The sequence below is a fragment of the Stegodyphus dumicola genome, chromosome 3 (assembly GCF_044657685.1).
Source record: "Stegodyphus dumicola isolate Sdum_Otavi_A_Nest chromosome 3, ASM4465768v1".
Lineage (NCBI taxonomy): Eukaryota > Metazoa > Arthropoda > Arachnida > Araneae > Eresidae > Stegodyphus > Stegodyphus dumicola.
Window position 1 is genome coordinate 264878443 of NC_140770.1, and position 15909 is coordinate 264894351.

The window sequence follows — 15909 nt, forward strand, 5'->3', positions numbered from 1 at the left end:
GTAAAAATATTGCACTATGAAAAATTTAATGTTAATCATACGACCTACTCACGTTTATTAATTTTACTTATATTTATTTTAATACAAACTACTATTTTCGGTAAAGTTTAACTCCGGGATTATGGTAAAGAGAAAGAAATCGACTATTTCGATCACGTGACCTTCCGAAACTGATTTCGCTTCAAGGCCATGATACAGTCGGCTGTGCCTTGAAAGTATGTGACATAATTAGGCGTACAACCCTTCAGATATTTTAATTCTTTGGGAATAAACTACATTCCAGAATTCATCTCCGCCAATTAGTATCTCAACATCTGTGTTATTTTTTCTAGAGCAATCGGCGATCTGCAACCCCAGATGCTCCATGAAGTCTGCAATTTGTTTACTAGGCACATTGATGGGCGCCGACGAAATAACATCCGAGGATCAAACATTCAATTTTTATTTTATTTTTTGTTTCCAGTTCTGAATTTCGATTTTAACGACCGGATAGGAATGATTCATTGCCTTGGTCACACCAAATGAATAAACGTTATGAAAGTCTTTCATAACGGATTGGAGTAAGTTTTAAATAGTCGGCCAATTTTTTCGTTATAAAGGATCTGTGACTGCCTGATCAAGAATTTATCTAGTTAATTTTGATTTATATTTAGAACAAGCATAAACTGTACAAGTTTGTAATAATATTTTCCTGGCATTACAGTCATTATTATTATCACATTGAGGAACAGAAGCAATCAATTTCAAGTTTTGAACTTTATTTCTTTCCTCAGAATTCAAAGTCAGAAATTCAATTTAATTTTCGGAATAACCTTGTTCCGACTTTTTTTTTACAGGGGATTTATTAGTACAAATCGATTCATTGTGATTCTTACCGCCACATTTATTACATTTAGTTTTATTTCTACACTTTTTCTGTGTATGAAATTTTTTAAAACAAGAATAGCAGTGGTTTTCGGATCTTAATTCCTTTAATTTATCAGAAACATTCACTTCGCATTTAAGTGACTCGTGCAAATTATCACAGAAGATGCATTTTCGGTTAACTGCAGTATGAAATGCAGCCGTGGGTGTATTTTTTACATATTTTCTAGTTTCATATTTTGATTGATAAACTCGCGGAGGCACAGGATTTTTCCTTTCATTTAATAGTAGGTTTGAAACGTCCCTGCATTCTATTTCCTTTTTTATAAATTGTGTTAATTCGGAAACTTTACCTTTTGATCCTCTTCGCCGATTAAATTGCAAAACTAAATCGTCCGGAATTAATTTTAATAATATTGGAATTAGTAATGAACCTGAAGTTATCTCTAAAGTTTCCAAATTACGAATCGAAACTCCTAATTCGTCATACAATTTACATATAAAGTTTAAGGCTAGCAGAATTTTTAACGGCTTCTAAATTGAGAATTTTATTCATGAATAAATTAATGATCAGGTCTTTCGACTATATCTTTGGTGATGTTACAACTATCATAATTACTTTCTGTTAATTTAAAGCCTGAAACAACATTCGAAGCTTGTCCCGTTAAGAATGTTTTTAAGTATGCAAATTTTTGTATTTTTGAGAGCGTTTCGTTTTTATCTATCTAATTTTCGAAGCTATTCCAAAATTCATTGCATTGTTTGGGGTCTTCCCAAAATTTATTAATCATTAATTTTGGTAATTTCAGCGTACTATTCCCACTCGAACGGGAACTTACCTGCAAAATTCCATTACCACTAGACTGGTTTATATCAGATCTTTGGGGGATACCTCGCTGGCGGTACTGCGGTAAAGCAATTATACATTTGTCACTATATTCTTCGCTTAAACTATAATCTTCTTCAATTAAGTTAATTTCAATTAAGTCTTTTATTTCATCATCAAGCGTTCTCAAATTATTTTTCTTTTCGGTTTATAATTCAAACAATTCCCTTAATTCTTTTATCGAATTTTCCTCCACTTCAATTTTTAATTTATCTTCAATCACTTTAATTAACATTCTAACAGACGATCTCAATGTGGAACGTATACGTTTCAATCTGTCTAACTTATCCTTCATTTTATTTAATTTAAATGCACCCAAGACAGAAGTAATAACTACAGGCTAATTTTACTACAAATAATCATTAAATAATTCATTTAAGATTTCCCTACCTTTATTTGGAATTCGATTGTCCCTTGAATATGAACTTTCCATTCTAAAATCCAGATCGAAACACTCAGATTGAACACACAAAATCTTATATTTTCGCCGCATGCGCCATTTAATAATTAATGATTTACGTTTCTAAATCAGATGATGGTGGTTCAGTGGTTTACTAATTTTAACATTTTTAACAATATTTTCGTTCCTATGTGTACAGAGCGTATTCTTAGGCCGCCGCCTTCAACATAAACAAAAACTTTTTTTTCTCTCCCAACAATGCGAATATCAGCGTAGTTCGTCCTTTAAATAGTAAATGTTAGTACAGATCTCGTCTTCAGTATGTATCCGAGTACATTTCGATAAATTCTTCCGTGTCGTTAACTTTATTCATTACCGGTTTATTTAAAAGTTAAATGAAAGTATGATATAAGGATACGAAACCAACAAAAACATTGTCTTGGTGTAACATAAATATCTTAATATTATAATACATTAGTCATTTGAAACAATCCGCAGGGGCTGAAATGTTTGCTCGTATATGAATATCTAAACCTTTTGTGATATTAAAATGCAGTATCTATTGAAATCCTTGAAATGGCCTTAATTTTTTGGGAATTATGCCCTTCAGTGGTTTTGAATGGGTATATACCCTAACTTGTACTTGGTAGTCTTGTTGATGATGGCAGATGTTTAGGTAAAAATTAGAGACATTAATCGATTATCGATGTAATCTCATTTTAAAAATCTAATCGCTATGCAACATTGAGATCAATGCGCATTAGTTTTGTGGCTTCTGTGAATAATGTATTCTTCGAAAGTTGATTGTCATCAGATATGATTCCTTTAGTATCAATAGGTAGTTGACAGGTTGCGAGAAGATGTTTGGTTTAAAATGTTCCTAATGGAACTCTTGTGGAATGTCATCAAATACAGCATCTGTCTGCGCTCTTTGGTGTGTTGCTGATTTTCTGTATCGGAAACAAATTTTTTATTTGGTCGGGAATACGCTGCAGTTTTTGGATCGTATGATTGGTCTTTATTTATTCAGACAGAAATGCAGTATTGTAGCATTAGTGTACAACTAATGCTTATGTACAAATTTCTATTAATATTTTTTGTATTAAGTATCAGCTACATTTAATGAACGTTTGGGAATGTTCGGTCATACTCTCTTGACTTGGTCCCCGCAGATTTCTTTTTGTTTCCCAAACTCAATACTGTGATCAAAGGAACACGCTTTGTGGATATTGAAGACATCAAGAAGAACATAACGTCGACATTAAAGAGCCTTCCGAAAAAGAAATTTACAAGTTGTTTCCACAACTTATACAGCCGAACACAAAAGTGTGTAACGGACGATGGGGATTACTTTGAAACATATTAAAAGGTTAAGTTTTTCTCATCATCTGTTCTGGTGTTATTAGAGCAGTCCTGAAAATTAATAGCCACACCTTGTATTTTCAGTCTGTCACTCCATTCTTTCAAATCATTTTCTACTTTTTTAAATACTTTCTCCATTTTTTTGAAGAGAGTCTCATTCCACCATAACCAATATATCGTCGGCATAACAGATAATCTAATGATTCAAAATATTGACTTTCTGCAGTAAATTATTAACAATAAGGCCACAGAACAAAGGAGCGCTGCAAGGAGCCTTGGGAGCATCCTTTGTAAATGTCAAAAACCAGGTTCAGATTGTCAGATGGACCTTTAAAAACCATCTTTCGCCTTTCAAAGTAACTTTTTATATAACTCATACTTATCCTTAGTAATTCTAATATTCTTCAAGTATCGCATCAGGGAGAGCCACTTTTCATTGTCGAAGGCACCCCCGGCGTTAAATGAAACCGGAGCCACATGCTCAGTCTTTTTTCGTGGTGTAACGGTAGCACACTCGGCGCGTATTCGAGGGTCCAGGTTCGAGTCCCGGCGAGGGCATTAGTCATTTTTTTATGTCTCCTGCTTCCAGGATAACCTAATAATTCTACAGTGGCACCCGAACTATAAGATTTTGGTCGATGCTTCTCCACCACCAGGATTTGGGGATTGGGTCCCCTAATCCCCAGTCGCCTTTTAAAAGGTATTTTCTCCCTCCTTTCTGCATGCCTTCGTGGTGTAGCGGTAGCACACGCGGCGCGTATTCAAGAGGTCCAGGTTCGCGTCCTGGCGAGGGATTAATTGTCATTAACATATATTATTAATATTATTATTTTACATTTTATTTAAACTTATTTGTTATTTTGTTGATTTAATTTTGCATACCTTTCCTGAAGACCTTCCACGGCTTCGGCAGGTCTAATTTTAGAAATTGAGTCCAGTTGAAATGTTCAGTACATGGACAATTCGTGTAAATATTTGCTTGAGCAAGCAAGAATTGTGTAATTTATAAAACACACTAAAAATAATCTAAATATAAGTAATACTGTGTATGTGTATTTTTAGAGTTTTGGAAAAGGAGGGTGATCACCTGGCAGTGGTGAGAAGGATGCTTGGGTCAAAAAAATTGAGAATCATTAGCTTGGCTGAGCATGAAGCACTAATAATTTGTCCTGGGCTTTGTTCCTTGGCGCTGAACTAAATGCTTGCTAGAGGGTTATGCGAGCTAATCTTTCGTGGAACAACTTTAATGAAGACTTTCTTCCCCGTAAGGAAATAGCCCTTTCTAACTGCAATAATTCATTATTCCAAACCTGCAAGATGTAATTTATTGATACATGTACTATGGGATATAATTTATTGATAACAAAATCTGCAGAATATAATTTATTAGAAAAGCTGTTTATCCGGAATCACCTCGCATCGAAGTTAGTTCGATTTTTTGTTTTGTTTTGTTTGAAGAAATCGATTTTTAAACTAGTTTACTAGATATTAAAAAATACTATTCCTTGCGTTTTGTCAAATCGCTGGAACAATGTTTGCATTTGGAAGGTTTATTCTGTATTTTTAAGTGTAAATTATTTTTTAAGTACTTTAACCTTAGACTGCGGAAGATTCGTGACAATCGCGTGGTGTCTATTTGACCTTGAATCCGGTGGTGCAGGTTGTAGAGTGATCGATGTCATTAACACCGATGAAAGGATCATGTAGCCCAGTGTATTAAAAACGGGTATTCCATTCAGTCCCGTTTTGACTTCGTTTCCCGTAATTTCGCAGAGTACATTCACATCGGTGTTTTATTGTAAAAACTTTTTTTCTCTTCTCTGTTTGTTAGCGCGACAATTTGTTATAGCTAATTCAATTTCAAGAGGAGCATAAAGTCTAAACAGAGAGCGTTAAGTGCACACGTAATTTACTTTATGAACATGAACAAAATTGATTTAATGAGAATAATAGCTGAAGAAGTTTAATTTTAAATTATTTGGTACGTTTCGGCATATTTCTTATTATTTATATGAAAATTTCCCCACAAGATTTTATTTAGATGATTCAAATTATTATTATTATGTGAGATATTTTGATGCAGTTTTTTTTTTTTCACGTTAAAAGAAAATGGTTTAAGATTTATTTGTTTATTTATTTTTGGTTTGTAAAATAAAGTGAAATATATAAAAGTGAGCACCGTACTGAGAGAAGCACAATAATTTTTAGGGGCAGAATCAGGTATACTAATCCATTAAAATTTAAGAATTAAGTATGGAAGTGGGCCACCAACTGTGTTTTCAAGTATGGCATGTAAATTTTGATTGGATCTGAGGTATCAAATAATTAAAACAATCGCTACAGTTTATGCTAGGGTGTATTAAAAAATATGTTTTTCGGAATTTTTTCAAAAATTCGTCTTGATTTAAAAAAGATCCTTGTGATATAAATCATATTTTTTTTAAATCTGTTTTTAGATGTAAAACTAACTCTTCGTGTAAACGTTTGTAGCATAATTTAGTACAAATTAGTGCTACAACTTCTAGTTATACAAATCTATTATTAAAACATTTTTTTTTTTTTTTTTTTTTTCTGTAAGCCCTAATAACGGTAACGTTTATAACATAAATTGTAAATATATATATATATATATATATAGAAGAAATCAGTCGAATATCGATGATATACTGATAGTTTAGTCTGGTTTTCGGTTCATATATTTGGATATTTCGATTTATATATCATGCTGATAATGGGTATTTCCATTTTGTAATTTTAAAAAGCTATAAAGCTGGCATTTTTTTTTCCGAAGTCCTAATATGTTTCGCAATTCTCTATGCATCAAATCAGATTTTGAAAACACTTTTTCAGTTCCAGCAGATATTGCCTGAGCTGTGAATAATCTTTCAAATAGCACTTAAGTTTTTTTTTTTTTTTTTTCCCTTCTAAGCACTTCTGTATTTGGTAATGGATTTCTATCACTCTAGTGCAGTCACTGAGTCATTGGAGGGATTGCTGAGAGAGAGAAACTTTAGGAAAATGCATAATAAAGTAATGTCTGTATACTCTTCTTGTAAACTTCTTAACATTTTTATTACCTTCTAATCAATTTAAAATACGTTATTTTTAAACATACTTCATTTTGAAATTTAATCAGTAATTAAAGCAGTTGATTTTAATCAACTGATTGGAATTTGCCAATCTCAATATAATTAAATTTAGTAGAGTATTACTAAAGTAGCATGTGAACTTCATTCCTAGTGTACACCTAATAAGCTTACACAGATATGTTTAAATTTATGTAGTAAAAATTGTTTTCTTTAATTTTTACAAGATTGCTGTAATTACTTGCTGTAGTTCTGTAAAGTTTGGGAATTTTTTACATAGTTAATTGCTAAATCAGATTGCAGAAATAGGTTTATGAGTACAGTAAACTCCCGATTATCCGCGGCATTGGGTGGCGCGGCCAATCGCGGATAATCCGAAAAAAGCTAAAAACGGGTATTGCAAAAGAGAAAACAGTTATTCCAACTTTGAAAAATCGTTTTATGTACAATAAACAGTAAAATAAACAGCAGGAAATGTTTAACTAACGCTTAATATTTTAGTATATCACTCAAAACTAACCTAAATTTTGTTAATGAAAACAGAAAAGTGCTTTGTACTTACGAGAGGCGTCAAGGATACACAGAAAAATTAATACATATGTACTGTTTTAATACTGTAATGTATTATGTAATTACAAAAGCATAACTGTAAAACTACACCTTTTTGAAGAAATCAGTCATTTGTGTTTTCTTCTTGCTTTGGAAGCATTTTCTCTTGATCCGAGATTGCATTTTTCGTAGCATAAGTTTCTCGGCCAATTCCGCGTCGTCTTGTTCTTCCAAATAGCTCAGCAGTCCGTTGACTTGTTGCAAAGCCCTTCGTGAGTCTTCCGCATCTGCACAGTGGGCTCCTCTTAGCCTTCACTTCGCTATCCTTCATTATTGGTCTCTCCCCTTGCTTTCTTCACAATTTCGTCATCTGTCAAGCATTCGAAGCCAGGTTCGTTGACGTCATACTCCAATCACTCGTTAATGTTTTCAGCATCGACGTTCTCACCACCCGGAACTGTTTTCACCATATCGACAAGAGTCGCCGTGGGCATGTCTACATCTTCATTTACTTCTTCACAACTCAAAGGGGTTAGGTTGCTGTTGGCTTCAACATTAGGCATGAGTTTTCTCCATGATTTTATGAGGGTTGACGGTTTCACTGAGTCCCATGCAGATGCAATATCGTAGATGCTGTCCAAGATTGTGTTTCCAAAACTCTTTCAGATCATAACCTTCTTCAATTTTGGTCATTAGCAGCTTGGTTCGGTATGTTCTCTTCATTTTGCAATGACTCCTTAGTCCATGGGTTGGATTAGCGCACTAATGTTCAGGGGGAGAAACTTTGCAAAAATTCGTCCATCAGAAGACTTTAGCACGCTTGTTGCTGGGTGAGAAGGTGTGTTGTCGATCAATAGCACAGCTTTTTCAGGCAGGTTTTTCGATTAAAGATGTTTACACACTTGAAGAACAAAGATTTTTTTCGAACTATTTTTGAAAAATGTTTCGGTTCATCCGTCCTTTTTTTTTTTTTTTTTTTTTTTGGTTAAAGTAATCAACGGGCAAATTTTCTATCCTTGTGTCTTTATAAAAGATATTGGTTTTTTTTTTGACTTTCCAATAACAACAAGTCTAAGTTTATGTCCACCGGTAGCATTATTGCAAGACATGATAGTGATCCTTTCCTTTCTGCTTTTATGACCCGCCGCTTTATTTTCACTTTCAAATGCTAAAGTGTGAGTGGGAAGACATTTCCACAAAAGTACTGATTCATTGGAATTGTAAATTTGTTCAAAAGATAGCTCTTCTTTTAAAACAAATTCTTCAAATTCATGGTGGAAATTATCGGCTGCTTGTTGGTCACCACTAAGTTTCTCCCCATGAAGTCCAATTTTTCGAATTCCAAGATTAAGACGAGAGAGGGCGGTGGAGCGGACTCTGCAAGGGTGAGTAAGAAATCAATTACTTATCAGAAGAGAAGGTTCTGAGAAGGCCTGGGATATTTTTGCCATAAATAAGCACGATGTTAGCAAATTTAACGTTTCGCTCAGTTTTGTGAACATTTTTATTTTCTTTGCTTTACACTTGTGTAAAAAAAAAAAAAAAAAAAAAAAAAAAAAGTGCGGCAGGGGCAGATAATTGAGAGTCTACTGTATGTGATATAAACTAATTCATTAGTGAAGAAAGAGTATATGTGAATTGGATGCAGCAGCTTCTAAGTGAAATATGCTTGAAAAAAATATGTAAAAGTACTATAGTCATATTTTAATTTAACTAGTTGTAAACAGAATAGGAAATTTAAAAAATCAACAGAATTTTAAATGTAACTGTTTTCACTGAGTAAACATTTGATAATAAAACAAAATTTTTCTTACATCATAGAGTTGATCTACCAGTAGAAACAGGTTTTTAGTTCTGTTAAATAATTTGTTTTAGACATTTAATTATCTGTTAACTTATTTAAGACAGTTATATATCTTTGTAATGTTTGAAATTTTTTTCAGGCTTTACGTGATAGTGTGGTCATCTTCGTCTCCAGAAGACCTTCCATGGAGGTTGGTCTACGTGTGGTGAGGGGTCCTGACTGGAAATGGGGAAATCAAGATGATGGGGAAGGTCATGTGGGAACTGTTGTCGAAATTGGAAAACCCGGCAGTTCCACATCTCCAGATAAAACTGTCGTTGTGCAGTGGGATTCAGGATCTCGTACTAATTACAGAGTCGGATATCAAGGTGCTTATGATCTAAGGACTCTGGATAATGCACCATTAGGTAAGTAGTAAAAGAAACATATCAATATTGCACAATTTTAAGTATCTAGAGTAACTCAGACCACGGCCCATTGGATAATAAAAAAAGGACCAGAGGCAAAATACATAGTTACTGCATTACAAATACAGTATGAAGTCCAAAAATAGGAACCTAATAAACAGAATGACTTATTATCCAGGCCTTCAGTAAAACCTTTTAGTTTTTTCTTCTTTTTTCTGATATAGTGTTGAAACAGATAATAAAATACTGAAGTAAAAGCAAGTGTGCTATGTATAAATTTTTATTTCAATTCACTGAGTTTTTTTTTAAATAAAAAAATATTATCTACTATAATATTCAATCATCATTCATATTGGTTCAGCTTTAAACACCTGCTGACTAGCTAATATATTTTTACTTTCACTGTTGAATGGTTGCGGAGGGGCAGTATTTTTATTATCCTATTTAGCCCTATACACAGTAAGTAAAAACTTGAGATCAGTATTTGTTTCTAGTGGAAAGTTGCATATATTGGTTTTCTTTCATTGCCATAGCAGGGAAGAAAGCAGTGATAACAATGACCCAATCATCAATCAGTTAATGAATTGCAAAACACGTAGTATGGTTTCAAAGCCACAAAATATCGCCATGGACTATGAAGAAAGTGATAAAGAGATGGAATATTTTAATTGATTATTTTATGAGAATTCTTGACACAGCAATTATAGGGTTTGAACAATAAAACTTTGTAACTGAACAAGAAAGCATATCTCAATGAAATTGAAGAGAAAGTATTAACACATAACAGTTAGCCTTATTATAATGAACTCAGCTTATAACCTCCAATATAATAAACAAACTTCTCAATCCCACCCAATTTCCTATACACTTTATATTATTTTATACAGGTATAGTAAACACCCAAATGAATAAAAATCAGACATAACAGATTTTGTGGATAGCTTGACCTGAAAATTTCTTTGTAAACATTCTTCCAAAATTTTTACAGCTTTCAACTGAAAAATTACTAATCCTTAAATTCATCTCATTTAGACTATTAGAATAATGAAAAACACTTTCAGGTTGTATGTCTTTTATTTTACACCATCACCTTTCTCTGCATTCTAAACAAAAAACTATGTTTGGCTGCTGTAGCATTCAGTTCTTCAAAAACCAGGAGGTACAATAAACACATATATCTTATTGTGTTACACGTTGAGCCAAAGAGCTTGGATCAGTTTTTGATTCCATTAGAGTTCTACAGCTGTCAGACTGCAGTCTGTTTAAGGCTGATGTTATTAATGATTGTAAATACAGTACAAAGTCTGTAATCCGGACTCATCGGGACTTTGATTCCGGATTAGGGTTTTTTCCGGATTTTAAATCATCAATTTAAATCTGGTAAGATGGCATGCAGAAATTATACAATTAAAAATATGAAACTGTAATTTATGAAGTAAAGAGCAGTTATGATCTAAAGGGTATCAAAATTTACAAAAAAAAAAAAAAAAAGCTTAATATTTATTTGTTTACTTTATTAAACATTTCTTTCAATGTAAATTGTTTAAGTATAAAAGATTCAAAAAGTTCCTTTTTCTTATGTCACATACTTTCCAATGCCATACTCCTCGTATAATTTTGAAACGAATATGCCTTTATCCATTTTTTGTAGCAATTCCACTTTTTGTTTAATGGACTTTTGTAGCAGTTCCACTTTTTGTTTAATGGACATAAAAACATACTTTCGCTTTGTAGATCCTTTGGCAGCTCCAGAATTGGAATCTCTTTTTGACATAGTCGAAAGTTCAGTCTTAATTTTTATAAAATTGCTCTAACAGTCTCAAAAAACAATAAGCTGGATCCAATTAGAAGATTAAGGAATAGTTCAATATGCAACATTAACTGAATGCCTTAGAATCAGTAAAGATAATTTTAGCCTAGCTTATACCGTCCATTATGCATTAAACGCGCATGTGTAAACGCACTGCGTGCATGCGTAAAGCATACAAAAAAAAAAGTTTGTGTCTTTGAGGTCCGGATTATAGATCATTCCGCATAATGGACGTCCGGATTATGGACTTTGTACTATACATATTTTAGATGGAAATATGTATTTGGAAGAGTAGTTGTAAACCGTTCTTATGATAAGTAATTTTTCATGTAAAATTATTTATATATAGTGAAATTTGAAAACAGCAAAAAATAAATTTAGTCATTGCCCAAATACTAATTGGAGTAAATTTTAACTTTTTTTTAAAAATTGCTTTTAACATTTTTTGGGAGATGTGTCAATGCCAATCACTGTTTATATGGATTTATCAATAATTTTCCCATTATCATGTAAGATGATCCTTTTTTTTTTTTTTTTTTTTTTTTATCACATCAGATATAGCAAATTACCAGAATAGTGAACTTTCAATCCCTTGAAGTTCATTTAGTGGGACTCAACTACGAAATAAAATTACTTAAACAACTTATTTAAATTAAATTAAAAAAATAATGAAACAGACAACTATAGCATTGAGTTTAATTATTGATTTAAATTTTGTTTTATTTCTTTTTCTTTTCCCTCTCCCCCCTTTTTATAAGTTTTATTTTAAAATTGTGCTTCATTATTTTACAAACAACCTTTGATAGTTTTATTTTTACAATTCCTACATGTAATTTTAATATATTTGAACTGAGAATTTAAAATCTAGAAATTTTCAAAAACCCTTGCAACTTCCACAACTCTTGGACTTTGTGCTGCACATGCATATTTGGTAATACACTGGTGTGCAAAAATTAAGGACGAGACGGTTTTTTCAATATAACTTTGTACAAAAGCTTTCCAAATCAACACATTTAATACCGTAAGATCCCCAATACGTAAGAACATGAGTAATGTAAGCAACATTTACTAAAAGAGAAATCAGAGGGATAAAAAGAAGCTTTATTGAAAAAGTAGCATGGAGTGCAATGCGACTGAAGGCCGAAACATCCCTGTGATGGGTGCCCATGCTGAGAATGAGGGTGTCAATGAGTTGTTGAGGCATTACTGCCATTCATCTTGCAGCACCAATCGAAGCTCCGGAATCATTACTGGTGGTAAGGTACGAGCTGCGAAGCGTCTGCCTAGAAAATCCCATACATGCTCGCTCGATGGGATTGAGATCCGGAGATCGTGCCGGCCAATCCATACGTTCAATATCCTCATTCTCTAAGAGCTGTTCAGCAGCTACTGTGCAATGGCATGGTGCATTGTCGTCCATGAAAAGGAACTGCAGACCCATAGCGCCTCTAAAAAGACGCACATATGGAAGAAGAATCTTGTTACAATAACGGGTCTCGTTGACTGAACCTGCGTCGAAGATGTGAAGGTCTGTACAACTACCAAGCATGATGCCTCCCCAAACGAGAACACCGTCACCTTCATACCTGTCCCTTTCAATGATGTTCGAGGGATGATTGCGGCTTCCCCGCTCTCTCCAGATGAGTATGCGATGAGAATCGCTACTCAGACTGAATCTGCTCTCATCTGTAAAGAGTGCTCGTCCCCATTCATTGTCTCTCCAATTCCGGTGTTCCCGGCACCACAGAGAATGCCTTCTCCGATGGGCAGGCGTTAGAGGTACACACCGTACAGGGCGTCGTGCAAACAACCACCACTGTGCAGTCTTCTGGCCACGGTAAAATGCAATATCGGTCACCTGTGTCGTGTGTCTAGCGATTTCTCCCGCTGTCTGCCGCCTGTTTCTTCTGGCCTGTAAGGCAATATACCGGTCATCTGCAGGTGTGGTACCTCGTGGACGACCACTACTAAACCCTCGTATAGCTGTTCCTGTAGTTCAAAATTGTCTCCAAAGTCGTGAAACGATGCTGTGAGCAATTCGGAACTCTGCAGCCACACTTGTCACACTGCTGCCTTCCTCCAACTTCCCAATGATTCGACCTTGGGTAAAAGCATCCTTATGTCGTCTAACAGATTGATTATTCGCCATTTCTCGCTGAGGCAGCAACTCAGTGTGATTGTAACTGCTATACGGCGTGCAATCTCTTTGCCAGAAATACTGATCTTACACCGACAACATGCTTTATACTACTCAGACACTCCCCCATTGCATCTACCTGCATATCTGCGCATGTGCTACCGTACATCACCTTACTTAATCTCCTGATTGGTCTTTCTGTCCGCTCTGCCTCTTCGTTCAGCTGATATGCTAATTTTTCGACTTCATCCTTAATTTTTGCACACCAGTGTATGCCAACGTTCATTAGTGGTAGCAGGTATAGTGTGCTACATGTAGATATATATTGTCCTGCTGATGAATTACTTTAGTAATAGTATGCACTGAAGATAGGATAAAACTTTAAGCTGCTATAATCCAGATGTACTCATGTATTGTTTTGAGACCTTCCATATGTACTGTTGTTCTAAGCACTGGTAATACATATGAGAAAGCATCTTACAACATATGTTTAGGGCAGGATCCATGTGATGCTGCATCATGGTATTAAACATAGATTTGTCTAATAAGATAATATGTGTAAAAGAGAGCGAAAGTGATTAAAATAATTTTTGAAAAAGTTACTGTTCATTTTCATAAATTGTATATGTACAGGTTATGTTATATATACCAAATAGAATGTTCATTATAGTCATACATACAGAATAAAGCACCTACATAATTGTTAACAGTAGCTGCTTAGATATTTGCAGCATCCATTCCAGTTACCAGCTGAGAAGAATGATATAATATACAGTTTTTGCAATAGATGCTGAAAGTAAGAGCTTAGTCTGTCATCACTGGTTTCATTAAGAGAATTAAATTGCGTCTTAATCTTGGAATGAGTTTATAAATGTGCTGTAGTCAAACCAGATGAGAGTATTTCTTCTCCGTGTTATTTTTGAGTGAAATTTGGGAGCACACTTTCATTGTTTGTCTAATTAGTGAAAAATATCTCACAAATAGGGAAAGCATATGGAAAAATAATAAAATGGTTCCATTGAAAGTAATTTAACCACCTACAGATGTACTAATTGATGCTGTTCTTTTCAGTGTAGAACAATTAGTCATTAATGCTAGTTTCTTTCTTTTCTTTCCCCCCTTTTCTTTTTCTTTTCTTTATATATATATATATAATTTTACTGCTTTTATTAACAAATCGGGCCTTTTCGTTTTTCATAGTAGCTTCATCGCCCGCTAGCTTGAAGAATTACGACTTTATAACAAATGGCTGTTTTTTCCTTTTACTCTTGCTTTTGTGGCCAAGTTTAGTAGTTTTAGCTGAATTAGCCATTTTCACTTTCAGTAACAATTTTTTCTTCCAACTACATGTCAGACGCCATTTGAAATCTTTTCACGTTTTTTCTGAGTTTTCCGACCCCTTTCGATAATTAGAAACGAGTTGCAGCTAATGGACAGTCTTTTCGTATTGGCTGATGCCCACAGAACATCGCTCCCCCCTACATACGTCACATGACTGAAATACACAGAAGGGAATTACAACTACTTTTCAACTTAGTTTTAAGAGGGAGAGCTCTGCATCGCCACGGGTCAGTTTTTTATGTTTCTTTTGTTACAACTTTTTCTTGGTTTTAGCAAGACCCACTTTGTTAGTTTTCATCTTAATTTTCTTTTAATTTTACTACAGATTTCTAAAATATATAAAATTATAAATCTTTAAGCTTGCAGGCCCAGCCCGTATGTTTTTGTATATTAAGGACTAATAGCAGACTGCTATTTATTTTTATTTTTATTTTTATTTTAGTCTTGATTTTAGATGTAATCGGAATAGTTTTTACATATTTTAACACCTTAATGTGTCATTTTGTGCGGACGCGTCGGGAAATTGGAACAGAGAATTGAGACTAATAAATTTTCCAAAATACTTTGCCTCAATTAAAAAAATTTTGTAGCGAAAATGTTTCAATTGTCTGTTTCGGCGAAACACGTAATGGGGTTAGCTTGATTCGACGTTCAAACCTGAAATTTCCCTTGAAAAGCCAGTTTGGAAGTCGAGTTCGGCTAATTTACCATTTTCCGCTTACTTTTTTATCTGATTTTGTTTTTTAATGTTTTACTTGTTACATGGTTTGATTTTCATATGTATTAATTTTTTAAAACGTGTTGAACTTTTTGGAGTAACAGCTCCTGGTAACTCTTAGGCGAGCTTACTACAATTTCTAATTTACTTATTTTGCAGCATATTGCGCAAAATGTTATCTAGACAAAATTGGTCATTCAGTATTGTAATAACTACCTTGCTTGTTATTATATATATATATATATATATATTTTGGAAGGGGGAAGGGTAAAAAAATCTTGAATTTAACATGAAAAAGGATAAAGTTAGTAAATAAATTTTGGAATAGTTGTTGGAATTTCAGATGAAACATTTTCTTTTTATCTAATAAAAGTGCACTGAAGTTTTAGTAAATAATATTGTATTCTGCTAAGACTTAACTTTCACTTATGAAATTTATAAAAATTAATTTACTTTTGTGGAACCTTCTCACCCAAAGTACTGAGACTATTTTCTGCATGTAATTGGAAATAAATGTCTAGGATCAATGTTTGAGGAATCAAAAG

The 15909-nt window shown here is 33.7% G+C and overlaps 1 protein-coding gene across 2 annotated transcripts in view; it reads left to right on the top strand.

The window, feature by feature from the left end:
- The window catches only part of mib2 (E3 ubiquitin-protein ligase mind bomb 2), a 119609-nt gene that overhangs the window by 40795 nt on the left and 62905 nt on the right, over positions 1-15909 (top strand). For both annotated transcript variants that reach the window (XM_035355174.2, XM_035355175.2), the window contains exon 2: positions 9091-9358. In XM_035355174.2, the coding sequence (XP_035211065.1) occupies positions 9136-9358 (223 nt within the window). In that variant the 5' untranslated portion in view covers positions 9091-9135. The remainder of the gene's footprint in view (positions 1-9090; positions 9359-15909) is intronic.